The 22,316-nt window shown below is 31.8% G+C and overlaps 1 protein-coding gene and 2 long non-coding RNA genes across 10 annotated transcripts; 2 read left to right on the top strand and 1 right to left on the bottom strand.

The window, feature by feature from the left end:
- The first annotated feature begins 1,578 nt into the window (after positions 1-1,578).
- Positions 1,579-4,296, top strand: LOC146936168 (uncharacterized). The gene is made up of 3 exons (XR_015030491.1): positions 1,579-2,076; positions 2,276-2,437; positions 2,626-4,296. It is a non-coding gene; the product is annotated as an uncharacterized LOC146936168 (long non-coding RNA).
- Positions 4,297-5,289: 993 nt separating this feature from the next.
- LOC146936167 (uncharacterized) lies at positions 5,290-9,917 on the top strand. 8 transcript variants are annotated; one of them, XR_015030489.1, is made up of 7 exons: positions 5,290-5,465; positions 5,568-5,686; positions 6,412-6,578; positions 6,813-6,877; positions 8,030-8,095; positions 8,723-8,993; positions 9,423-9,917. It is a non-coding gene; the product is annotated as an uncharacterized LOC146936167 (long non-coding RNA). The 8 variants fall into 8 exon arrangements; XR_015030483.1 differs by having other exon boundaries at positions 5,290-5,686; XR_015030484.1 differs by having other exon boundaries at positions 5,290-5,686; positions 6,813-6,898.
- A 3,003-nt stretch (positions 9,918-12,920) lies between these two features.
- LOC146936166 (uncharacterized) lies at positions 12,921-14,673 on the bottom strand. Its single transcript, XM_085751169.1, has 2 exons — positions 13,518-14,673; positions 12,921-13,424 (listed from the first exon to the last, which is right to left on the bottom strand). The coding sequence occupies exons 1-2, from the start codon at positions 14,250-14,252 to the stop codon at positions 13,350-13,352; spliced, it is 810 nt and encodes a 269-aa protein (XP_085607295.1). The 5' UTR covers positions 14,253-14,673; the 3' UTR covers positions 12,921-13,349.
- Between the last annotated feature and the right edge of the window lie 7,643 nt (positions 14,674-22,316).

The raw sequence follows: 22,316 nt of genomic DNA, 5'->3' as shown, positions 1-22,316 counted from the left end.
ATTTTCAACTACTCCTTGCTAACTTTCCTCTCTATTGTTTTGAAATAACCGATGTGGGACTAAGATGTTGGTTTATAAGCTTAAACTAAGGGAGTACTATGTTACGACATTTTAGCATTCATTCAAAATAATAACCCACTTCTAAATTTCAATATATACAAAATTTTAATATATATAATCGAGCCAACTCATGAAACAACCGAGTCGAACTATATACAGATCAAGTTCAGCTCATTTATTTAACGAACTTAATTTTCAGCTCAAGTTCAGCTCATTTGGTTTATGAACCACGTTCAACGAGTTAATAGTCGAATCGAGTTCCAAACTATTATCGAGTTGGTTCGATTCATTGCCAGCCCTAACTAAAAGCTTAAGGATAAGAACAACAAATTAATAAAACCAATAAATATTAGCATTATTAAAAACTGTAAATATTATTGTACTAGTTTCGTATCTTCCCATACTCAAAAGGAAATATACTTTCTCTATTTTAGCAACAACCAAGGATGTTGGTTCTCAATATCCATGTCTCTTCTCAAACTCGTGCATCATCTCGTCGAGTTTTTATCCCACTCTGTTTTTGCTGAAGCTTTCTCCTTCATTGTGATATCTTCATACACTAGAATAGGTTTCTAGTTTCTACCACTTTTATTTTGCTTTGTACTGCAATATTCTTCTTCTTCTTCTTCTTCTTCTTCTTCTTCTTCTTCTTCTTCTTCTTCTTCTGTTAACCATCTAAGTCCAAACATGATGTTCATATTTTTTTTTAAAAGCTTCAAACCGTAGCCACCCAACCGAGATACCCGTAAACTGTTTTACCCGAAACCCGAACAAACCTATGTGAGATATGGTCAGAGACACGGGCCTTGATATTGGAGTTTCGGCTTTTGTCGGGTTGAGCATTTTCGGCCCGAAACCGGCCGTACTCGCCCGATGCTCAGCCCTAAGGTTGCGTTGCGATTGAATCGATTTTGAGGCATAAACTCGTTTCGATTTTGGATGACTATAGTTTAAAAAATGTGATCCGATCCAATTTAATGTGGACACAGTAAATTAATCTTTTTGATACAAAATTTATTGTATGACATATTAAAAATTATTATTACAAAATGACAATATTGTGTTTGAAATTGAATAGGGAGTTGTTTTTTCTTCATAATCATGGAGGAACTTGAAAATTGTCTTGTTGGAGAATTTTGCAGGGCTTAGATAAATTCTTTTAATCCAATTCATGTTATAATACATTTTAGAAAAAAATATATGTGATAAACATTCATTTATCATTTTCTAAAAAAACACTCAAAATATACAAAAAAAAAAAAAAAAAAAAAAATCTCTATTTTTTTCTCCCAAAAGCCCTTCCTTCCATTCATCTCTAAACTCAGAAAGAGTGTCTTAGAAATTCAAAATAATTTTGCAATAATATTTGGCTGGTTCATATAGGCTTTAATCTGTACAAGTATATAAGCCGTCGAATATTAAGCACAAGAGACAAGACCATGACGGATTTCAGCCTTTAGAAGAAGACATAAACAGAACTAAGAAGTTAAAATAGAGAAATCATATCATACTTATTACTAATCCTTTATTATAAAAGCCTAACTTGATGTGCTGGCACTTTAGCCCTAATCAATCAAGTTTTTCCCTCCTAAACCGTCATTAATTGCAAGGCTTATCTCCCAACCACCCACTTCCTCTTGGGCTCATTTATCGTGACCTTTCATGTACATCTTTCAACCAATCAAATCCTTTTCTTTCCCACTTCTCCTTCACAGCCCAATAAATGTACAATGACCAATTAACTTACTGCTAAAAACGTGCCCTTTTTATTGGTAACCGAGTGATGGAGCAGATCAAGGAATAAACTGTTGAGAACATCAGAAGTCCTCAAACAGAATGAACCGCAGAAGTTGTGAAAGAGAACAACAATTCTTTCTCCCTCATAGAACTTCTCTTCTCTTCATCATCTCCTCTCCCAATTTTTTTTTTATCTCTTTTCATCTTCATCTCCCTCATAGAACAATAGTTTACTCACACTCATAGCCACCACTTCCAGCCACCACATGAGGATGAATCGTAAGATTATTTCCCTCTCTCAAAATCAAAATCTGGAAATCATTTGCATCTCCATATGTTGGTTTCAACTCATGGCAACATATTGAATTTGTACCTGTTCCATTCGATGCCCGTTCCTCCTTTTTTTTAATCGTTCCATCAGCATGCTTCTTTTAAAATATTGCACTCATAACTTTTTTGTTTTTATCTTTGTTCACAGCTCCATTGGATCCAAATCCAATCACTGATTTGGATAAGTTCGTGAGGTTTTCCATATGTTTGCAATTCTGATGCAAATTTTTAAATTTTGGCTCACTCATAAATTATCATCTAATAGTGGAATGTGACGTTGAAGCCCTATTTGTGTTGAATTGCTTGAAAGGTACATTTTTGGGTCTGTTTCTATTATATTCAATTCCTGTTTAAACAAATTTTGTTGTAATGGATTTTGTTAATTCTTTTTGCACGGTTCCATTGGATCCGAATCTAATCATTTATTCTTTTTGCTGGTTTGTGTATCTATCACACATGGGTTTGCTATTTGTTTATAATGTATTTCGTTTGAATCAGGCTTTCACATATGTTGCACTATGGGAACATGTCATAACAGATCCTGCTTATATGTAGCTCTTAAGGCTTAACTGGCGTACCTATCTTTTTATGTTTTGTTTGACGCAAGATGTGTTTTCTGTTGATTCAGATTTTATGTCGAATATGTTACATGTGATGTTGTGCAAGGTTTGTAAAAGCAACAAGATTATCAATTGAAATGATGGGATTTTTGCTAGAGGATAATAGTTGTAAAACTAAATTGATTATTGTTGTTTGAGTTAGTATTTAATTCATATTCGAGTATAGAATTAGTTTTATTGACATTCAAATCAGTTTCAGAAAAAAATATTGCAACTCATGCCTCTATATGTACCTTAATGACGTTTCTATTTAAAAAATTAAACAAGTTTTGTTTGTATTCAACTTAAAAAATATGGGGTTGTTGTTTTCTGAACTGCCATTTTTATATTAACATAAATATATGCCCATTTTGTTCCATTTGTATGCATATAAGATCTATTTTTTGGGACATCATTTTTTTGGCAGTTGTTACAATGATACGTGTAATTAATTTCATTATCAAACTCTAAGCACATTAGTACTGCTCAATGCACTTAGCCAAAAAATACATAGAGCCACCATGAATGAGCATAAACCAACTGATGTAAGCATTAACTGATGGTTCCATAGCACATCAGAATTGCAACTACTAATTTGAATTCTTTGTTTGATTGTATTCTTTTTGGGGGAATTTGAACCATTTTATACATGAGATTGGTTACATGTATGCATATAAGATCTATCACGCATGGGCAGTTGAATTTCCATTCCCCCAAAAGACTCTTCAACTCCCTAATCTCAATGTGGACAATTGTCAAAATGGTTCAAATTCCTTCTGCATCAACTACATGTATAAATAGTGGTCTGCCCATGCGTTTTTATCACTGCAGCAATCATCCATTCGTTCAAATTTTGAACTGATGGCTGGACTTGATGTTATTTGTTGGCATGGCATTACTTGAGAGGTATCATGCTATTTATTTGTGTTAACTATAGTTTATTCAAATCAGTTTGTTCTAACCATTTATATCGTTCAAAGTTTGTTCTAACTATTGAAGGAGTTGATTCCAATAATAAGGACAAAGTTGGTGCAGCCGATTCAGATGTAACACCGATTAGCAAGTCTTTGGATGACATTGATGTGGGTGGATGTGAAGCATCGAGCACAAAAGAACCAAAATTGGTGTCTGCTTCAAAGGTAGCTGCAGTTGCTCCTGTTGTGACTCCGAACACTCCAAACTCCTTGGGAAAGAGAGCAGCTGAGAGTGTGGTTCCAGTTGTTGATGTCGATGTCGCTTAATTTGATGGATCCACACCGAGAGCCAAAACTGGTCCGTGTGAAGATCGAAGCAGAGAAGTGAAGTCTTTTGCAAAATTTTCAACTACCAGTAGTGTTGCTGATGTCCAAGTCCGTTGTCCTTTCATTCTGTTTTGTTTTGGTTTTTAATTGTCGCATTGAAATCTTCGGTTGCATTTTGTTGCCATACTTATTTCGTTTTTATGTTTGACATTCTGTAATGTTGTTTTTGGTTTGCGTCAATGGCTTTTTTGCTTTAACTGAAGACTTGAATTATCTAACGTGTTTTGAAAGTAGTATGATCCATAGGCACTTTGTTTCATGCGCTTAAATATTAATGCGTATTTATATATATATATATATATATTTTTTTGAAAGCATTATATACGGTCTGCTAGACGCCTAGACGTAAACAATGGTCTGCATGTTTCAATCTTAGCACCTTCTGAAAACATTAGATAGAATAGTATATCAAATAACAATAAGTATTAGTTTCAATCTTAGTACCTTCTGGTAGATGACAGCTGCATTTATATTACAAACAACTTTACAAATTTACCACTTTTATCTCTCAAATAAAAAAAAATTACCACTATTAGAATAGAAGCATTAACCCTCCCAAATGCACCGTAATAATAAGCAGTAGATAGAATAGTTAGCAACCTATATGCTTCGTGTAACCGGCTATTTTTGAACCTTAGCCATTCATTTAAACAGTGTTGGAATTACTCAATTTCATGTGACTGTTATAGTGCAGAAAAATTGCACTATATAATGTGCCTAAACAAGGATTATTCATTGAAATATAAGCCAAGTATTAAAATACACGATAAAAACAAGTTTGATTACTCAGTTTAATTGAGCTATGGAAAAATAAACTGAAATGGTCTGATTTATGAAAAATGAGGTAAGTCTTGCACCTACACCAACTTATTTCTACCATTAGATAAATATGTCTTAGTAGAAAATATATTTAAATGTAACATCAAAAATGTGGTCTACAAAGAAATATTCTAAAATGTATTTTAGTTGGTTCCTGTGACATTATTATTGTGTTTTTTGTACTATTAGTTTTATTTCAAATGTAATTTGCTTGCTTTGTTGATATTCTAACGTGAAGTTTTTATTTCACTTTACGCTGTCAAACATTATAACAGACTCGTGCGATAGCACGGGTCAAGAGTCTAGTATGAATAACATTGCTAACAATTTGTGCCAACCCTAATCCTGATGGTTTTGGCTCCAAACTATTCTGGCCGTTAGATGCATCTGTGTTGAACTCCACACAATCCATCTGTTCCCAATAAACATAGTCTTTCAAATTTAACTCACAACTGCATTGGTAACATATATACACACAGTTCCTATTACCGATAAACATCTTCCCAACCGCATTGGAGAAGAAAGAACGTGTAAACTAACAATCCTATTCCAGTAAACTCTGATTTCGTCATTGAAACTCTTATTTCCCATTCATGCACTGCTGTTTTCCTCCTCACAGGTAATCTCGCCACCTTCCTCCGATGGTATCACCTCCGTCTTCCGGCAGCGTCATAGGCATCTATTCTAACGTCTTCTCTCCTTCAATTTTACCTCCATTCAGTTTTCTCTCAAAACCCTAACTCGATTCGGTGAATCACCTACCTTCATTTGGTTTGCTCTGATCGATCACCGTTGATTGTCTCACCGGTTTCGCATCTTCGTCCTCCGTCGCTGTCAAAGGTAAACCCGCCGTTAAAATGCTTGCTTTCTTTCTTTAACCTTGGCTTTTCATGTTGAAAAAAATGGTTGAGTTGAAGTGATTTTATGTATTGAATTGTGTTGTTTTTGTTTCGTTTTGATTTTGCTTTTTTGTGCCTAATGATACATTGCATGTTTTCTGTTTGATAAAATGCTTCAACCAAACTTTTAGCTGAATGTGAAGTTAAACTAAAATACATTTGAAGTAATTTGGAAATTTTATGTTAAAAAGAACACACAACACATCAGGAACACTCCCATTGCATCAAGATGTTTTTCATAATATCTAATTGGAATTTTGAGTTATAGCTTCTTCATTTTATTTTTAAGCTAAAATTAGTGATGATTGTAGAATTTTTTTGGTTTCTGATTTATATGTGCCTATCTGGGGGTTTCTCCCTCTATATGAATCAACATCAAACATTGAAATTGAAATGTTAGCTTAGCCTACATTGTTAACTATATTAATTAATCATTAATAATGCTACAATATCAATTGAAATTGAAATGTTAGTTTAGCCTACACTATCAATATTGTTAGAAACTAACTTATTAGAAAAGTAGTGGCGAGGTTCATAAGAGTGCACGGCTTACACATTATAGTGGCGCTATAGCATGGTGGAATTTCATCAAACTACTAATGTTCCCCACTTTTGGACGTTTCGTGACCCATCCTCTTCTTCCGATCTTCCGATGTCTGATTGCAGTGTAGAGAAGCATTTGCCATCATGACTTTTTGGAGTACCTAAGTTGTAGCGGGTTTTCCTTCTGTTTTGCTTCTGTAACTTCACTGGCTTTGAACTTGGTGGCAGATTAATAACTCAAAGTTGTAGTGGCGACCCATTTCGGTGATGATTCGATTTCGACCATTAAGGTAATGCTTAAATCTGCTTCTCTTATGGTATTAAATGGTTTGTTGTGAAATTGAGAGTAACTGAATTATTTGTTTTTGATTGGTTTGTTGATTTTACAGTTTATGAATTTTCAAATTAGGGGTTGAGACACTAATTATGTAAATAATTGATTTTTCTTCTTCTTAGTTTCATTCATTTTAGATGCTTCTTAGTTGTAAAGAATTGGACACTAATTATGTAGTGATTCTTTTTAGATTCTTAGTAGCTGATATGTATTTGGGAGATGGGGACATTGTGGCAGTGCTACAACAGTTGATAGGTGAGTGTTGTAGAGAGCCAAGTAGTGAAGTTCTTTCCTTTGGAATCTCTCAATAATTGGTTTTATTTCTTTACGTTTTTTTTGTGTGATGATAACTATCATATTATGTTTGTATTTGAGGTTAAACTTCTATTTGAATTCTCTGACTAGAAAGGTTTTAATACTTTTAGATTTGCTATTTTGTATAATTACATGCAGTAGTGTTGGTTGCAACTTGCAACTCCAACAAAAATTAAATAAAAAAGTATATACGTCTACTTTATATATTTACAACTTTATTCCCGTTTTTGGAAACTGCATCTGTTATGATTTTGTAAAATTTTGAAGATAATCTTAGGGAGCTAATGATCTTGAAATAACTCTTATTCAATTGTACATATGCTATTCCAAAGCTATTAAGGTTTGCAATTGCAGCAAAAATTATATGAAGCTTTTATATGAGTATGCAGATGCATGTTTATTTAGTTTTTAGCATTCAAAGCTAAACATAAGGTTGAGAAGGTTTCTTTTAAAACATAATGCTCACGTGTTCATTTTAAATTTTATATCATTCTACATTTGATCTCTACTATCAACACAGGTTTCTCAAGCAGACAACAATATGTGCTTAATATGTCCTGTTATTGCATATGTTCTATCATTAAAATTTAAAAATATAAGAGATATTCAGTGAAAGCCTTTAACTAAAATACAAAGGTATTGGATGTAATTTTCTAGACATTTATCATAACTATGTGAAGTGTGAACAATAATTGTGGGTAGTAATTGTTAAATCTTTGTTATAAATTGTCCTATTGTTCTTGAATCAAATATTGATGCGGGTAAACTCTTCTTACTTAGCCTCATTTTATATTTAATCTACTAATGATTATAAAAAATTACTCTGGCAAACATGGCCTAATGATTTAGATTGCATTAAGCTATGTAGGCTTATTTGATGCTTTTGACAGATTTTAATTTCTTACTCTTACTCTTCCTCTTCTATTTTTTATTTTGTAGAATAGAAAGCAATAAGTTAATTTGAGTTATTTCTGGTCTTTTGAATGGATACCAATACTGACGAGTTCTCTTTATTCAAATCGACGTATTTGATGCATTTGACAGATTATAATTTCTCACCTTACTCTTCCTTTTCTATTTTTTATTTTGTAGAATGTAAATCAAATATTTGTTGATTTGAGTTTTTTCTGGTCTTTGGAATGGATGCTAATACTGATGGTAAAGTTAATATTCTTCTATTTGTTTTATATACTAAATTCCTAATGAGAATTAAGATAGATTGCAATGTGACTATATGGAGTTCCTTTGGGAAAGTTGTAGCACCGAAAGCAATTAAGGGATGTTTTTGTTGTAGAGTGTTTCAAAGTTGTGTGTCTTCGGTTCAAACAAATGCTACAATATATTCTAACAAGTGGCATGTATGTTTAAGATAAGGTTATACAATGGTGCCTTTATACATAAAATAGCCATCATTAGAAATTTTGAATGTCATTGAACCATACTCCTTTAGGCTTTTTATAGCCGCTAACATTTTTCAATGTCATTGATCTTTATCTCCATAAGTTTATTCTATGTTGGCTCATGTGAAATTGATTGAAGACTTTTCTGGTTTGTTAAAAATCTATATTTACTTTGCAAATTCATTTATTCAAGCCACCTAAAAAAAATTCTCTCTAAAAGGATGTTCTAAAAAGTTTTATGTATAGTGTAAGGAACATGTTTTGTTATTTTACTTTGCATCTGAGTAGGCTTATGTATTCTATTTATAGCTTTGTTGCAGTCTACAATCTTATTCTCAGCTAAATTTATAATTGAACTGAATTTAAATCGTTGGCATTGGTTCAGAAAATTCTCGCTGGAGGGAGAAGTCAGTGTCATGCTGACTACATTGCTCCACCCATTCAGGGTCTTTCAAAATGGCTTATATTGCTTGGATTTTGTATTGTTTTGTTTCTTATCCAATTTGTGGACTGTATGCTTCTTTGTTTGGGGTGTCAAATTTAAGAAGGTTAAGCCAAGGATTAACAGGGATCCATTCAAGGTTGATGATGTTGAAGGATATGTATGCATTTATCCAATGGTTTTGGTTCAAATTCCAATGTGCAATGAGAAAGAGGTATGTCACCAAACTTCTGAGTTTCATTTGTTCTAAGAAGTGATGTCTAAGCTACCAGCAAGTTTCCGTGCAATAGTGTTAATTAATTTGTTTAAGTCGAACGTAGATTTCACAGATGTCGCAAGAGGATACATGACACATTATACTTTTAAGATTTTAACTCCATTGAGAATTATCTGCAACCTCTATTCCCTGTGCTAAAGCTTGAATTAACATTGTATTGATGTAGATTATAGATATCATTACTTTAGGTTTCTGTAACACACATAGCTTCTTAGTAATTAAAGAAGATAAATATTATTGTAGCAGTTGTAGATGAGTTTCCATTTGTTGTTGTTTAATGAATTTTCAACTATTATAAGCAATCAATGACATTGGCAAAATATGGAGTTTATATTTTGTTCATTTTGCACAATTTGGCTTTATCAGGTGTAGCAGCAGGCAATTTATGCAGTCTGCCAAATTGATTATCCATGTGATCTTTTACTAATTCAAGTACTTGAGGGTTCTGAAGATGAGATCATAGAATGGTTAATTAAGGTTGAGGTCTCTAAGTGGAATCTAAAGGCAGTCAACATAATCTATCGGCATCGCTTGGCCAGGACCAGATATAAAGCTGGAAAACTGAATTGTGCAATGAGATGTGACTATGTAAAAAACTATGTATTTTTTGCAATATTTGATACACACTTTGAGTTTATCATATAAGGTTTAAACCATAATCTGATCACTTATTATAATTTCAAATATTGCGCTTACTTGGTTCTAAGGATGTTTGAGATCTTATAGCTTAATAGTTACGTTGGGATCTAAGGATGTTTGAGATCTTATAGCTTAATCGTTGTGTTGGGAAGTTTAACTTACCGTTGAAATGCCAAGATAATTTGCATTCTGAGTTAATATTTGTTACTTGCTTTTCTCAAATTATTGAAATGGTGTTTCTTGGATTGTATAATGATAATTCTCAAGTCAAGAATGTTTTGACTAAACCAGTGTCCTATTATCTTTGTAAATTACTTTCATCTATATCAAGTTGGTTTATCAACTTATGACAAATATATTTAGAAAAAATAATAATATTAGGCTTGCATATAATGATAAATAGACTTTTAAAAGGCATAAATTTCATTAAAATTATAAGAATACACACACCTATTTGGTTCTAAAAATAATCTGTTACGTACCTAATCTAAAATTTATGAACATTGAAAATGATAAAGATGTAAAAGTAATGTCATCTTTGACAAATTTTTTTTTTTGGTGTCTTATATATGATATTGAGTTTTTATTATTTCTTCAATGTTTGTTTCTTCAATGTTTTTATTATTATACATGAAATTTATTATAAGTTATATTCTGCTTTATTTTATTACACACTATAAATGACCCGTGCGACAGCACGGGTAGGAGATCTAGTAAATTTATGAACATTGAAAATGATAAAGATGTAAAAGTAATGTCATCTTTGACAAATTTTTTTTTTTGGTGTCTTATATATGATATTGAGTTTTTATTATTTCTTCAATGTTTGTTTCTTCAATGTTTTTATTATTATACATGAAATTTATTATAAGTTATATTCTGCTTTATTTTATTACACACTATAAATGACCCGTGCGACAGCACGGGTAGGAGATCTAGTAAGAATACAATAGGTCTAGTTTTGATTGCAGAGAAGCAACAATCAGATCTACAAAAAAAAAAAAATATCGATTAAACAATTTATCACTAAAATATTTAGAAAATGAAAGAGCAAAATATATATTTTTTATAACACAGAAGAATCCATAAATAAGGCTTAAGGGAAATTAACACAAGTGATTGATTGAGTTCAAGGTTAATGATATTCACCGAAAGACCCAAGTTCAATTTCTGGTAGAATAATTTATTGTCAAACTTTATTTACCTCCCAACCAAATTTCGATATACTAGAACCTTTGCCCAAAATTAACACAAACGAGTTTGAATTGTGTCACATTTCAAGTAAAAATTAAAAAACAAAATTAGAGCACATGTCCCTTGTTCCTTCAAAAAAAAAAAATGTCCTGAGTATGAAGTTTCTAAGTTTTCAAAAAAGAAGTTTGTTATAAGACTCAGATTCTGTCTCCAAAAAAGAGCATTTCTAAATAAAGCTATAATACTATTCAAGGAAAACCATTCACAAACTCGTAAAAACAAGTCACAAGAACAAATTGTAGTGATAACTTACAGAAATACTTGTTTTGGAATGTGGTAGAAGACAATCGAAATAAACTATGTAGCCCAAAACTGCAAAAGGAAAATACCAAATTCTTCGTAACATCGTGAAGTTCTTCTTATTCTTGTTCTTGATAAAAACACTTGTCAAAACCATCTTTGACTGCAACGAAGTCTTTAGCAACTCAACACACTATTAGAATAAAAAAAAATCAACAAATAGAATTAAATTAGAAAATAAAAGTGCAAAACAGAAATTTTTATTTATAGGGAAATGTTAACTTGTGCCCTTAAGACACAAGTTAATGAATCAAATATGGAAATGATTTATTGAAAGATGTGCATTATTGAAAGATGTGCATTATACTCCATCCGGTCTCAAATGTAAGAAACTTTTCACTTTTTAGGTTCATTCAATAATTGATGTATGTAGTCCATATTATAGACCACATACAACAATTATTGAATTAACCTAAAAAGTGAAAAGTTTCTTACATTTGAGACCGGAGGAAGTATTTAATTTTTAATTTTTAATGAGTTGAATGCACACAATATTAATTTTAGACAATATTTCTTCTTTTGGTTTTCTTAACATGTGTGCTAAGGGCACAAGTTAATGATAAAAGTTTAGTGTTTAGCCATGCATCATTAGATATATAGCATATCATAGACAACAAAGAAGGAATAAGAGATTGTGTACCTTTAAGATTTAGGATTCATGAACGATAGCTGTCAGAAGGATGAAAAAGAGTAAGAGTGAAGAAAATATGACCTTTGTATTATTCTCTTTAGGTGTGTACTTTACATGATGAATAATGAAAATTGAAGACCACCAAGAAATAATAGCTTCACTTACAAATAAGAGTTATAGGAATGTGGAAGGGGAAAGAGGTGAACATCCACTAAGAAGTTTAAATGGATATGTGTCATATCATTGGAGGGTCTCTTAATAATTGTAAAGAGACATTTTAGTCTAAATAAATGATTTAAATCAATCAATAATAGCACATTCTTTCTCTAAACACAGACTTTCTCCGTTAAAGAACCTTTGGATTGAAAATTTCTGATCTTAAGGGGTTGTACCCATTGCAAATATGGGATAAAGTCGTTTATACATTACATTGCAAACATGCATAACAAGCCTAACAAACATTTCTTTGAATCCTCCTTTTTAAAGTATATGTTAGGCATTGTACTTTCTCTAATATTTTGTCCATTGTATGCAGCCTTTGTTGTTAATTTGTGTTGTTGCAATGCTTCATTCTGGATGACAGAGATCAAATAGTTCTTGCAAATTTTCGTGAAGTGATTAGAAATTGGAATGTGGAAGAACAAGTAGTCAGAAATTGTGATTCACACCTCAGATTTTAAACCCATAGATGGATCAAAAAGGGAAAGTTGGGAAAGTAGACTATAGTCTCAGAAAACAATTAACTTGTTTTTTTAGTAGCAAAATTAAATGAAACTCTAGTTAACTTTTATAGTATATTATAGAAAGAGGAATGCTAGCAACACTCATTTTTGAACACTCTCTAGCACCCACACTTCTATTGGATGAAATCAATGTATGTCCCACTATTTTGTGTGTGTTCTATTTTCAATGTGTAGACCTACAATGATTTAAACCAATAAGAGAGTGAGTATTAGAGAAAGTATTCAACAGAGAGTGTGGCTAGCACTCCTCATTCTAAAAATTTTAGTCAAAGGGAGAGTATGTGGATGAAACACCGATTAGTATAATGAAGTCTGCATTGAAAGTAGAAATAGTACAATAATCAAAGAATACAAGTTCATGGATTTGATCATTTGGAAATGAACTAGACAACATTGCAAGCACATTTTTTTTTTTTTTTTTACAAGAAGTTTAGGTGGATTCGGCTCCGGTCACCACCAGGGTCAGGACAGGCCTCCGGACCCAAAGAGCATTTACAGAGGTATTTACAGATCACGCGCCAACACCGTCCTCACATCGGCAGCGGGAATCGAACACACAACCTTCTGAGGGGAAGTGGCCCGTTCCTTACCAACTGATTTTTAAGCAGTAATAATAATAAACTAGAAGAAGGAAAAAACCAAAATCCATGTTCTCTGTTACCTAACTTCATTAGCTAACTTCATAACATTAATTTTGAAGATAAATGACACATTATTCCTTGCATATCAATTTTCCTTCTTGAGGAAAACACTTGTCAATACCATCTTGGATTGCAGAGAAGCCTTTAGCAACTTGATACCCTGTTACAAAAATAGAAAGAAAAAAAAAATGTAAAATATCTAAAAAAAAAAAAAAACTAAGTTTACACAAGACTAAGTTTACTTTTAATTTACCTCATCCATTCCCATCTCAACAACCTTTTCTTGCAAGGTTTCAATCTCTTTCACTTTGAACTTGTTCAACAGTGTGATGCTTGATATGGTTGACATTGGCTGAATCACCAAATCATCCATCACCATAAATGTGATAACATCTTTCACAAACCCACTCTTAATATCGGAAACTCTCTTTTTAGCAACCTTCCTTTTTCCGACATAACGAACTTCACTGTTCATAGTCTTCGAGCAGTACATAGTCTTCGAGCAGTATACTGGACTAGGCCCAAAAGCAGGACTAGCCCCAAAACCACCAAGAGAACCACGGACATTGGCAGACCTGGCAGTACAACGAGTGGTGTTATCATTTGTCACCTCAAAGTCACACTTATCTGGACACATGTATAACTTAGTTCCTTCATCTTCATCATCAATGTCTTCATTCTGGGTAAGGAAGCCTGAGATTTCAGTGGAAGAGCTTTGAGCTCTTGGGTTTAGCAGGACATCCTTAGTTTGGTTTGGTTGCATGTGATTCTGGTCGAGGTTTTCAACACTCTCATACAGATTTCCTAAACTACCAACCATTCCATTTGTGCTTAGGAGCTTAACCACGGTGCCAATTGGCAAGCATAGCAAATTGAACAGAAAGTCTATTACAGATTTTGAAGCTTCAGCAAAGAGAACTCTCTCATTCTTTGTATCTATAAGAAGTTTCAGTGACACTTTGGTGGTAGAAGAAGAAGAAGAAGACATATTGGAATGAAAGTTATTAGAAGCAATACTAAGGCCATATTCATTTTATAGACATAATAATTATTATCAGATAACATTTTCATCTCTTATCTTTTTCTTTTCTCAATTTAGTCTTTTATAGTTGACACTTTTTTTAGTCATATGCCATATTAAAAGAACTGGTCGTTATCAATGACAAAAATATGTTGGGTACCATCTTTATAAAAAGTAGGTTAAATAATGATCCCGTGTTCCACGCCATGCCAGTAAAATTAAAATGTATTGAGCACTATATATGGTCCAATTTCCACCACGCATATACATCAGCTCATATTTTCATCTTTTGCACAGCAAGAGGTAGGGTACGAGCGTGAGTGACCTCCTTTTCTAGCACTGTTAGCGTAATTTACTTTGGTTAGAGTCGGACCCATCGATGACTTCGCATTACATTTGCGTCAACATATATATATATATATATATATATATATATATATATATATATATATATATATATATATATATGTTTTGGGACATATAAGCAAATTAACACAAGCACACTAACATGGAGAGAACTGAGGAGAGACTTTGTATTTTGAACTCTTATATTTCATTCATAAAACTTAATACATCATGGTACTACAAGGCACCCTTCATAATAGATAAACTTAATGACTAAGATAATGACATAGGTGGTGCTTCTTAATGGATAAGGTGGGTGCTAGATTTTTCTGCTTTACTTGATGACTAAGAGTGCTCCAAGTTTATATACTCTTCTAAATGTTTCTTAATTTAATTTCTATCTTAGTAGTTAAGTAATAATGTTCAATTCAAACTTTGCAACTTAAGTGGCAATCTTATCTCATAAGACACATCATACTTCTAAAATCTTCTAGATTATGCTTGATTTAATTATATATATATATATATATATATATATATATATATAAGGGTTAATTAAGTTTTTAGTTTCTATAAATATTCACAATTTTGTTTTTAGTCCCTACAAAATAGAATCACACTTTTTAGTCCATGTGACATTTTCCTTAAGCATTTTAGAGACAAAAAATGTTGACGGAATTTTTTACTGGGACTAAAAAAGGCGATGGAAAAATTTTATAGGGACTAAAATGCTGTTGGAAAATTTTATAAGGACTAAAAAGTGTGATTTTATTTTATATGGACTAAAAACAAAATTCTGAATATTTATAAGGACCATTTACTTAATTGATCCTAAATATAACACATTGCTTTAGATCACTAAATTAGACATCTTTTAATAATTGTGGTTGGACCTAACATAACATTGTGAATTAGACTTGTCTTCGCTTATAAACATTATTTGATCATCTTTTAATCAATATAAGACTCTTTAACACACATTTTAATGTTCAACACTCTTGAGCTTGATGCATGTATATGAATGGTAGGTTGCCAAATAACAGAAACATGATAGAAAATTACTCAATGGATCTTGAAATATATTTTGAGATCATTTTTAAAATTATAGTTTAACACAAACACTTAGCAGACCATCACTTATAAACACTTATCAGATCATAGCTCAACTGATGTGAGACTCTTTCACAATATCATACTACCACCCTCAATGCTTTGATTTAGCCATAAAATGACAGACCTTAAATATAAATGTTCGAAGTTCGAGCTCTTTTAGTCTTAAAGATGGGTTCTAATATAAATATTTTTTAATAAATAAAAAATAGCCTAGTACGTACACTACATATAAACTCCGACGTTATATACGGATTTTGAGAGAACTAAAAACTGTGAGAAAACTTTTTACTATAAGGTTTAAATATGTCTCCAAAAAATCATTAAAATGGAATGAAAACCGAATAAGGCTCCTTTCAAATTTTCACAACCTAATTTACTCTTTAACAAAATTAATCCTATCAAACAAGACCGTGCTATTTTTTTTTTGACAAAAGTAAACGATATTCATTCATTCAAAGTGATAGAGTACATCGATACAATACAAATCCAAATTCACTAAAAACAAAAAGGATGAATCTGTGAACAAACTCACAACATCCATGTTAATAGCATAAAACGGCAAAGTATCTATGCCTGCAAATATGACTAATACGACTATATTTAAGTCTCCGGAATACTCATGCCTCCGGATCTGCAACGTTGACGACGCCAAAGTCATTATCATTGATTGGATCTACACTTGCTCAAAGCTAATCTTTCAACCTGAATCAAATAAACACCGCACAAAGACGAAAAATCAAAAACACACCGCACAAAGACGGGAAATCAAAACAAACAGAGTCGTTCAGAGACGACGAAATCACAAAAACAAACGAAAGAAAACAGAAAATTTGTGAAATCACTTATTCAATTAGGATAGAAAGGAAAAACAACTCGGAGGGGTGATTTTGGGTCAAAATTGACCCTAAATCAACCCTCTGACAAAAAGAAGAAGAAGAAAGGGGTGACGGCTAGGGTTTGAGAAGGAGAGAAGAAAGAGAGAGGAAGAAAGGGTTATTACCCTTACCCTGCTATTTTTAAATTGAAGAGAATTTATAATGAGTAAGAAATTAATTTGTTATATATATATATATATATATATATATATATATATATTTTTTTTTTTTTTTTTCCTAAATGACTGGATCGCGGAAAAATTATAATGGATCAAATTGGACCTTTACTCTTAAAAACATATCTTGACTTAGTAGGAAATACTGAAACTGCTTGCAACATGATTTTGGAAAGATTAAAAATTGTTATTTTTATGTTCACCGATGTACAATAATATATGTATGTATGTGTGTGTGTCTATATATATATATTTGTCAAGTAGATTATTGTCTAGAGCTCACACATTATAAATGTGGAGAAGTGAGGTGCTCGGAGTTTGAACCCCTATCCTTGTATATAATATGCAATATCCCTACCAATTAACCTAAGCTCATAAGGATTAAGCATTGCATTATATACCCAAAATGATGAGTACATTAGGCACATTTGAAACTCCACATGAATTTGGTCATAGTCTTTTTAACTAAAATCTCACACTTATAAAAACATACTTGTAAGTGTAGTAATGATTTTTGTTTTAGGCAAAATGGATTCCACGTTCCATTAACTTATATTCAAATAACGATTCAATCTTTTATAATTATTATCTTTCTTACATAAAAAAACTTAGAAAACTCATAATAAAAACCAAATTTCCATAAAAAACTTAGAAAATCAAATTTCATTTATTTGTGTATAGCTACAACACCAAACTTCTCTTTTTCTCTATTACGCCCTCTATTTTCTTCTTCCACCCAAAGCATTAGTGCTCCTTGAGTCCTTCCAAATTGATCATATTCACAAATTCCATCATATCAATTTCAAAAGTGACATGTCAAAAAAAAAAAAAAAATCAATTTCAAAAGTGACAATAAAACGGTGATCACTACTAATAATTATCACCATTGTTTGGGTAGTTCAATTAGTTTGATCTTAACGACTAACAGAATTGTTGAGTTAAAGATCTAGGATTTATAGAAGACGATATATAATTTAACGGTGATCACTTAATCGGCTTTTCCCCATTAAGTTCGGGTCGGAGCGCGGCCGGGTCTAGGCAGGGGCGGGGCTTGTTGCCATGCCTACCAAGGTTGGGTCCGTAAAGTCTAATAGTAGTATATTTTTCTCTTTGCTTTTTTTCATTGATCCAGTAGCCTTCCTCATGTTTATCTAAGTGTAAAATGTTATGACTGTAGATACACACAAGATAATGATTCCAAAACCATTGATGTGGTTGTTACCGTTAAGCGCCCAACAAACATGTATAATGATTCCAAAACCATTGCTAATATTACTTTCATCGATATTAATGATGGTGGCCTCTTTCATAAACTCATGCTAAGTAAGAACTCTATCACTAAGGAAACCATTCATAAAGCTCATGCTAATTTTAAGTAACGACAACGGAAAGCATTTTATGTAGAGGGAAAGTTTCATGATCAGTGCATTGTGAATTCCTGTCCCTCCACGCCTCCTCTCTCTCACAAATCACAAATATTCATCTTTGAGAAAGTAAATTGTCAATTTGCTGAAAGAAGCTAGTGTTTTGATTTTAGTGTTTTTAGAGTGTTTAAAAATTCTCTTGTTCTACGAGTCCCACATAGGAAAGTTAAGAGAGTTTTGAGTCTTTATATACCAAGGAGTTTTATGAAATTGTTGAGATATGAGGGTAGACACTTTGCAGCTTAGTCTTTGTTGAGAAAACTTACGAAGTTTACTATTTTGTATCTTTTGTATCTTTTCTTTTGGTGCCCATCTAAACATATATAATAATCAATAGTATATATATAAAGTAAGGTTTTTTATGCCACGTGTCGCTTCCACGTTTATTCTCAATATTTTTATTATTTTTTTATTTTTTAAAACTAATATTTTATTTGACATAAATATCTCAACAAATTTTTGATCTTATCCACTAAATATTTTATTTAAATTTTTATTGAATTCTTAATATTTTTATTTTTTTTAAACGAATTCCAAATATTTTCTGTAACAAAAATATCTCAACAAACTACATATAATACTTTCAATCGTCCTTTCAAAGAAAAAAATATAATACTTTCAATCATGTCCCTTGAATTTTCACTTTTTTTTAGGGAATTAAATACTTCACTTTACTTTTTAAATATTTATTTTAATTAGTTAATATCTACTTCAATTTTAGAATTTTTTTCCAATAAATTTAATTTTTTTATCAGTTTTCAAATTTATAAAATTGCTATTTTTTTAAAACTGATTTTTTTCTTCGAATTTTCAAATATTTCTTTGAATTTTCATCATATCAACTAAAAAATTCATTCTACCAAAAATATTATAATTTAGTTAGAATTTTAAAGTTAATACATATTGTAATTGATTTTAAAATATTATACCAAATTTTTAACAGAGGTTGAACTTTTAAATTTATTTTTTAATTTATTTTTTATGCACATGTGCTATTGATACATTAAGAGTTTTTATGTAGCAGAAATATCTCAACAAACTACACATCAATCAATCAATCAATCAATATCAATCAATCAATAGTGTGTGTGTATATATATATATATATATATATATATATATATATATATATATATATATATATATATATATATATAAGTAAGGTTTTTTATTGCACGTGTCACTTCCACATTCATTCTCAATATTTTTATTATTTTTCCTATTTTTGAAAACCAATATTTTATTTAACATAAATATCTCAACAACATTTTGATCTTATCCACTCAATATTTTCTTTAAATTTTTATTGAAATTCTAATATTTTATGTAGCAGAAATATCTCAACAAACTACACATAATACTTTCAACAAAGTTTACATATACGATCTTATTTTATGATTAAAAGACTCCAATTTGTTTATTTATTTTTAGGAAAAGAAGCTTCAATTAGTTATTACTAATCTTTTAGCACTATATCATTCAATTAGTTTTTATGTTTGAGCAAAAAAATGGTTCGATTAGTTTTTTTTTTGATAAAAAAAAGGTTCGATTAGTTATTATGTTATCTTTTTTTTTTTTTAAGGAAGTTATTATGTTATCTTTTAGCAGCATATTCTAATGCAAATGTTAACTATAAATAAATAAATTTTCGTTAATCACATATTTACATATTTTGAGCACAAGCAGAAACCTCAAACCTTCTTTTCATCTAACATTTTTTCTTCTTCAGGTTTGCCAAACACCAATTTTATTATTTCTCATACATATACTTTGATATATATATATATATATATATATATATATATATATATATATATATATTTCAACCACTTTCTTTCCTTTCAATCGATTTTTCTCTCTCATACGCATGGACCACGAAACAAACCCATGAGCACATGTTTAAAAGGACCCAAAACTCTTACCACTTGGACTAATTCATTATTGATTTTGTTACACTTTTTATTCTTGCATTGGACATTCATTTCATCATTTATATTTATTTTTATGATATTATTATAATTTTAAATTTAAATAAATTCAATCTAATATACTGACACGTGTATTCGTGCACACAAACTTATAAAACTTATTTAATATCTAACCCGGACAACGCCGGGTCTTTAAACTAGTTATTCAATAAATATAACAATAAAATCTTTGTTTATAGATAAGACTCGAGGCTTTATTAGATTTATAGATAAGACTCGAGGCTTTATTTTAGGTTTTAAACTTGTATTTTCAAAATTTCGAAAACTTATATTTCCAAGACTCCATCAAAAAATAAAAAATAAAAATTGTATTGTATTTTTAAAGTACACGTGTTTGACCCTTGTATACATGTAAACCACTCTAAAAATGAACAAATGAGCAAATTTTCTACATATACACATCATGATGTGATTTTTTTTACTTCAATCAATTTAATCAATTCTTAGATTCACATGTTGGCTGTTGAATAAAACAATGTTATCAAATCTCATGTTCATCAGTTGTTTATGTATGCAGCTATGTGGATTAAATCTGAAGCAAAAGAAATCAGTAGTGTGATAACATCCTCCCAAAACTAATACGTATTGTCAGTATTTTTTGACAAATACGTATTGTCAGTATTGTCATGCAGATTGTCCCAAATCTTGTGAATCATATCCAAAATGTGGGGATTGTTGTGTATGTTAATATAAAGATGATGGATCATACTATATTCCCACCTGTAATGAACAGCACACCTGCGATGTATTAAATTTATTCCACCTATTACACCTCCAATTGCGAATTGAGTTTTGGAATATTGGTGTGCAATCTTCATGTATGGATGATTAAAAAAATACATAAGAGAAAAATATAAGGATTGCATATTAATATACATTTTTTTGAAGCAAAAATGGTATAATAACATAGACGGCTCTTTGGCACAAGGCGTACTAAAGATATCGCTCAAAATACAGAGAGTCTGTCAGATAGTTACAAAAGCAGGCATTATCCAATACCAGATAAAACAACGGGTCCGACCGCCACTGCTGACAACCATACACAAAAGAGGCATTATTAGCCCTCAACCACAGTATGAATGAAATTTTACCTTTTCCATAAGCTCCGCAATGGAAGTGCAAATATTATTAACAATTTTATTGTTAATGTTCTTTCCATATGAGCCAAACACAAAGTAGCCACAATAACTGAAGGAATGATCGATGAGTCCTCGAGCGACCTAAATAGTTAGTAAATTGTGTAAAGTGAGCATTGAGACTGTGATGATCAACACCTGAAAAATCAAGCCACAACCGAACTTGCTGTCAAAGGGAGACGAAAGTATCACAATGAAGAAACAAATGTTCCGCACTTTCGAAATGTCCGCATCCCGCCACACAAGAAATGTCATCGGCGACCATTATACCACGATTAAGAAGATTGATTTTTGGTGGCAACTTATCACGAAGCAACCGCCAATCTAAAATAGAAACCTTTTAAGGGGACCCGAGAGTGCCAAATAAGATTCTCTGAATCATCCAACAAAGATGAATCCCGAGTAGTGAGCAACTGATAACCTGAACGCACCGAATATCCCTCTGAAATGTCCGGGTGCAACTGCTAGTGATCTGAAACATTAGACTGCAAAGTAACATTAGCAAGTAAGACCCTACACTCGCTACCAACTCTTCCTCCCACGCCCACAACATCCTCCTCCACTGCCACACCTCACCCCCTCATCCCAACCTAGAGAGAACATAGTTGCAACTAAAAAACGACTTGTTCTCTGCTAAGTCAAACAACCGAATGAAACGCTGACAAAGAGGAACCTCCCCTAACCACCGATCATACCAAAATAAAGTAGCTGCCCAATCCCCCACCTTTCTGAAAACCAACCCTCCCCCTCCTGACCTACACCGTCCCTAATCCTCGCCACCTCCCTCCACCAATAAGAACCACTCCGGCCCCCAACCTTCCTACCTCCTCACCATACATAGAAGCCAACACCCTATACCAAAAGCATCCTCTATCAACTAGCATTCTCCAACACCACTTGCCTAACATAGATAAATTAAACTCTCTCAAATTCCTATCCCCAATCCTCCATACTCCTTTCGAAGGCATACAATG

The sequence above is a fragment of the Medicago sativa genome, chromosome 3 (genome assembly GCF_051527215.1).
Source record: "Medicago sativa cultivar Bolivia chromosome 3, Bolivia_mono, whole genome shotgun sequence".
In the NCBI taxonomy this organism is placed as follows: domain Eukaryota; kingdom Viridiplantae; phylum Streptophyta; class Magnoliopsida; order Fabales; family Fabaceae; genus Medicago; species Medicago sativa.
The sequence above is the reverse complement of the archived record's forward strand: the minus strand, read 5'-3'. Positions and strand labels throughout refer to the sequence as shown.

Coding starts and splice junctions, on each gene's coding strand:
- LOC146936166 (XM_085751169.1), bottom strand. CDS start 14,252: ATGTCTTCTTCTTCTTCTTCTACCACCAAAGTGTCACTGAAACTTCTT. Junction 13,425..13,517: donor TTGAGATGGGAATGGATGAG/GTAAATTAAAAG, acceptor TTTTTGTAACAG/GGTATCAAGTTGCTAAAGGC.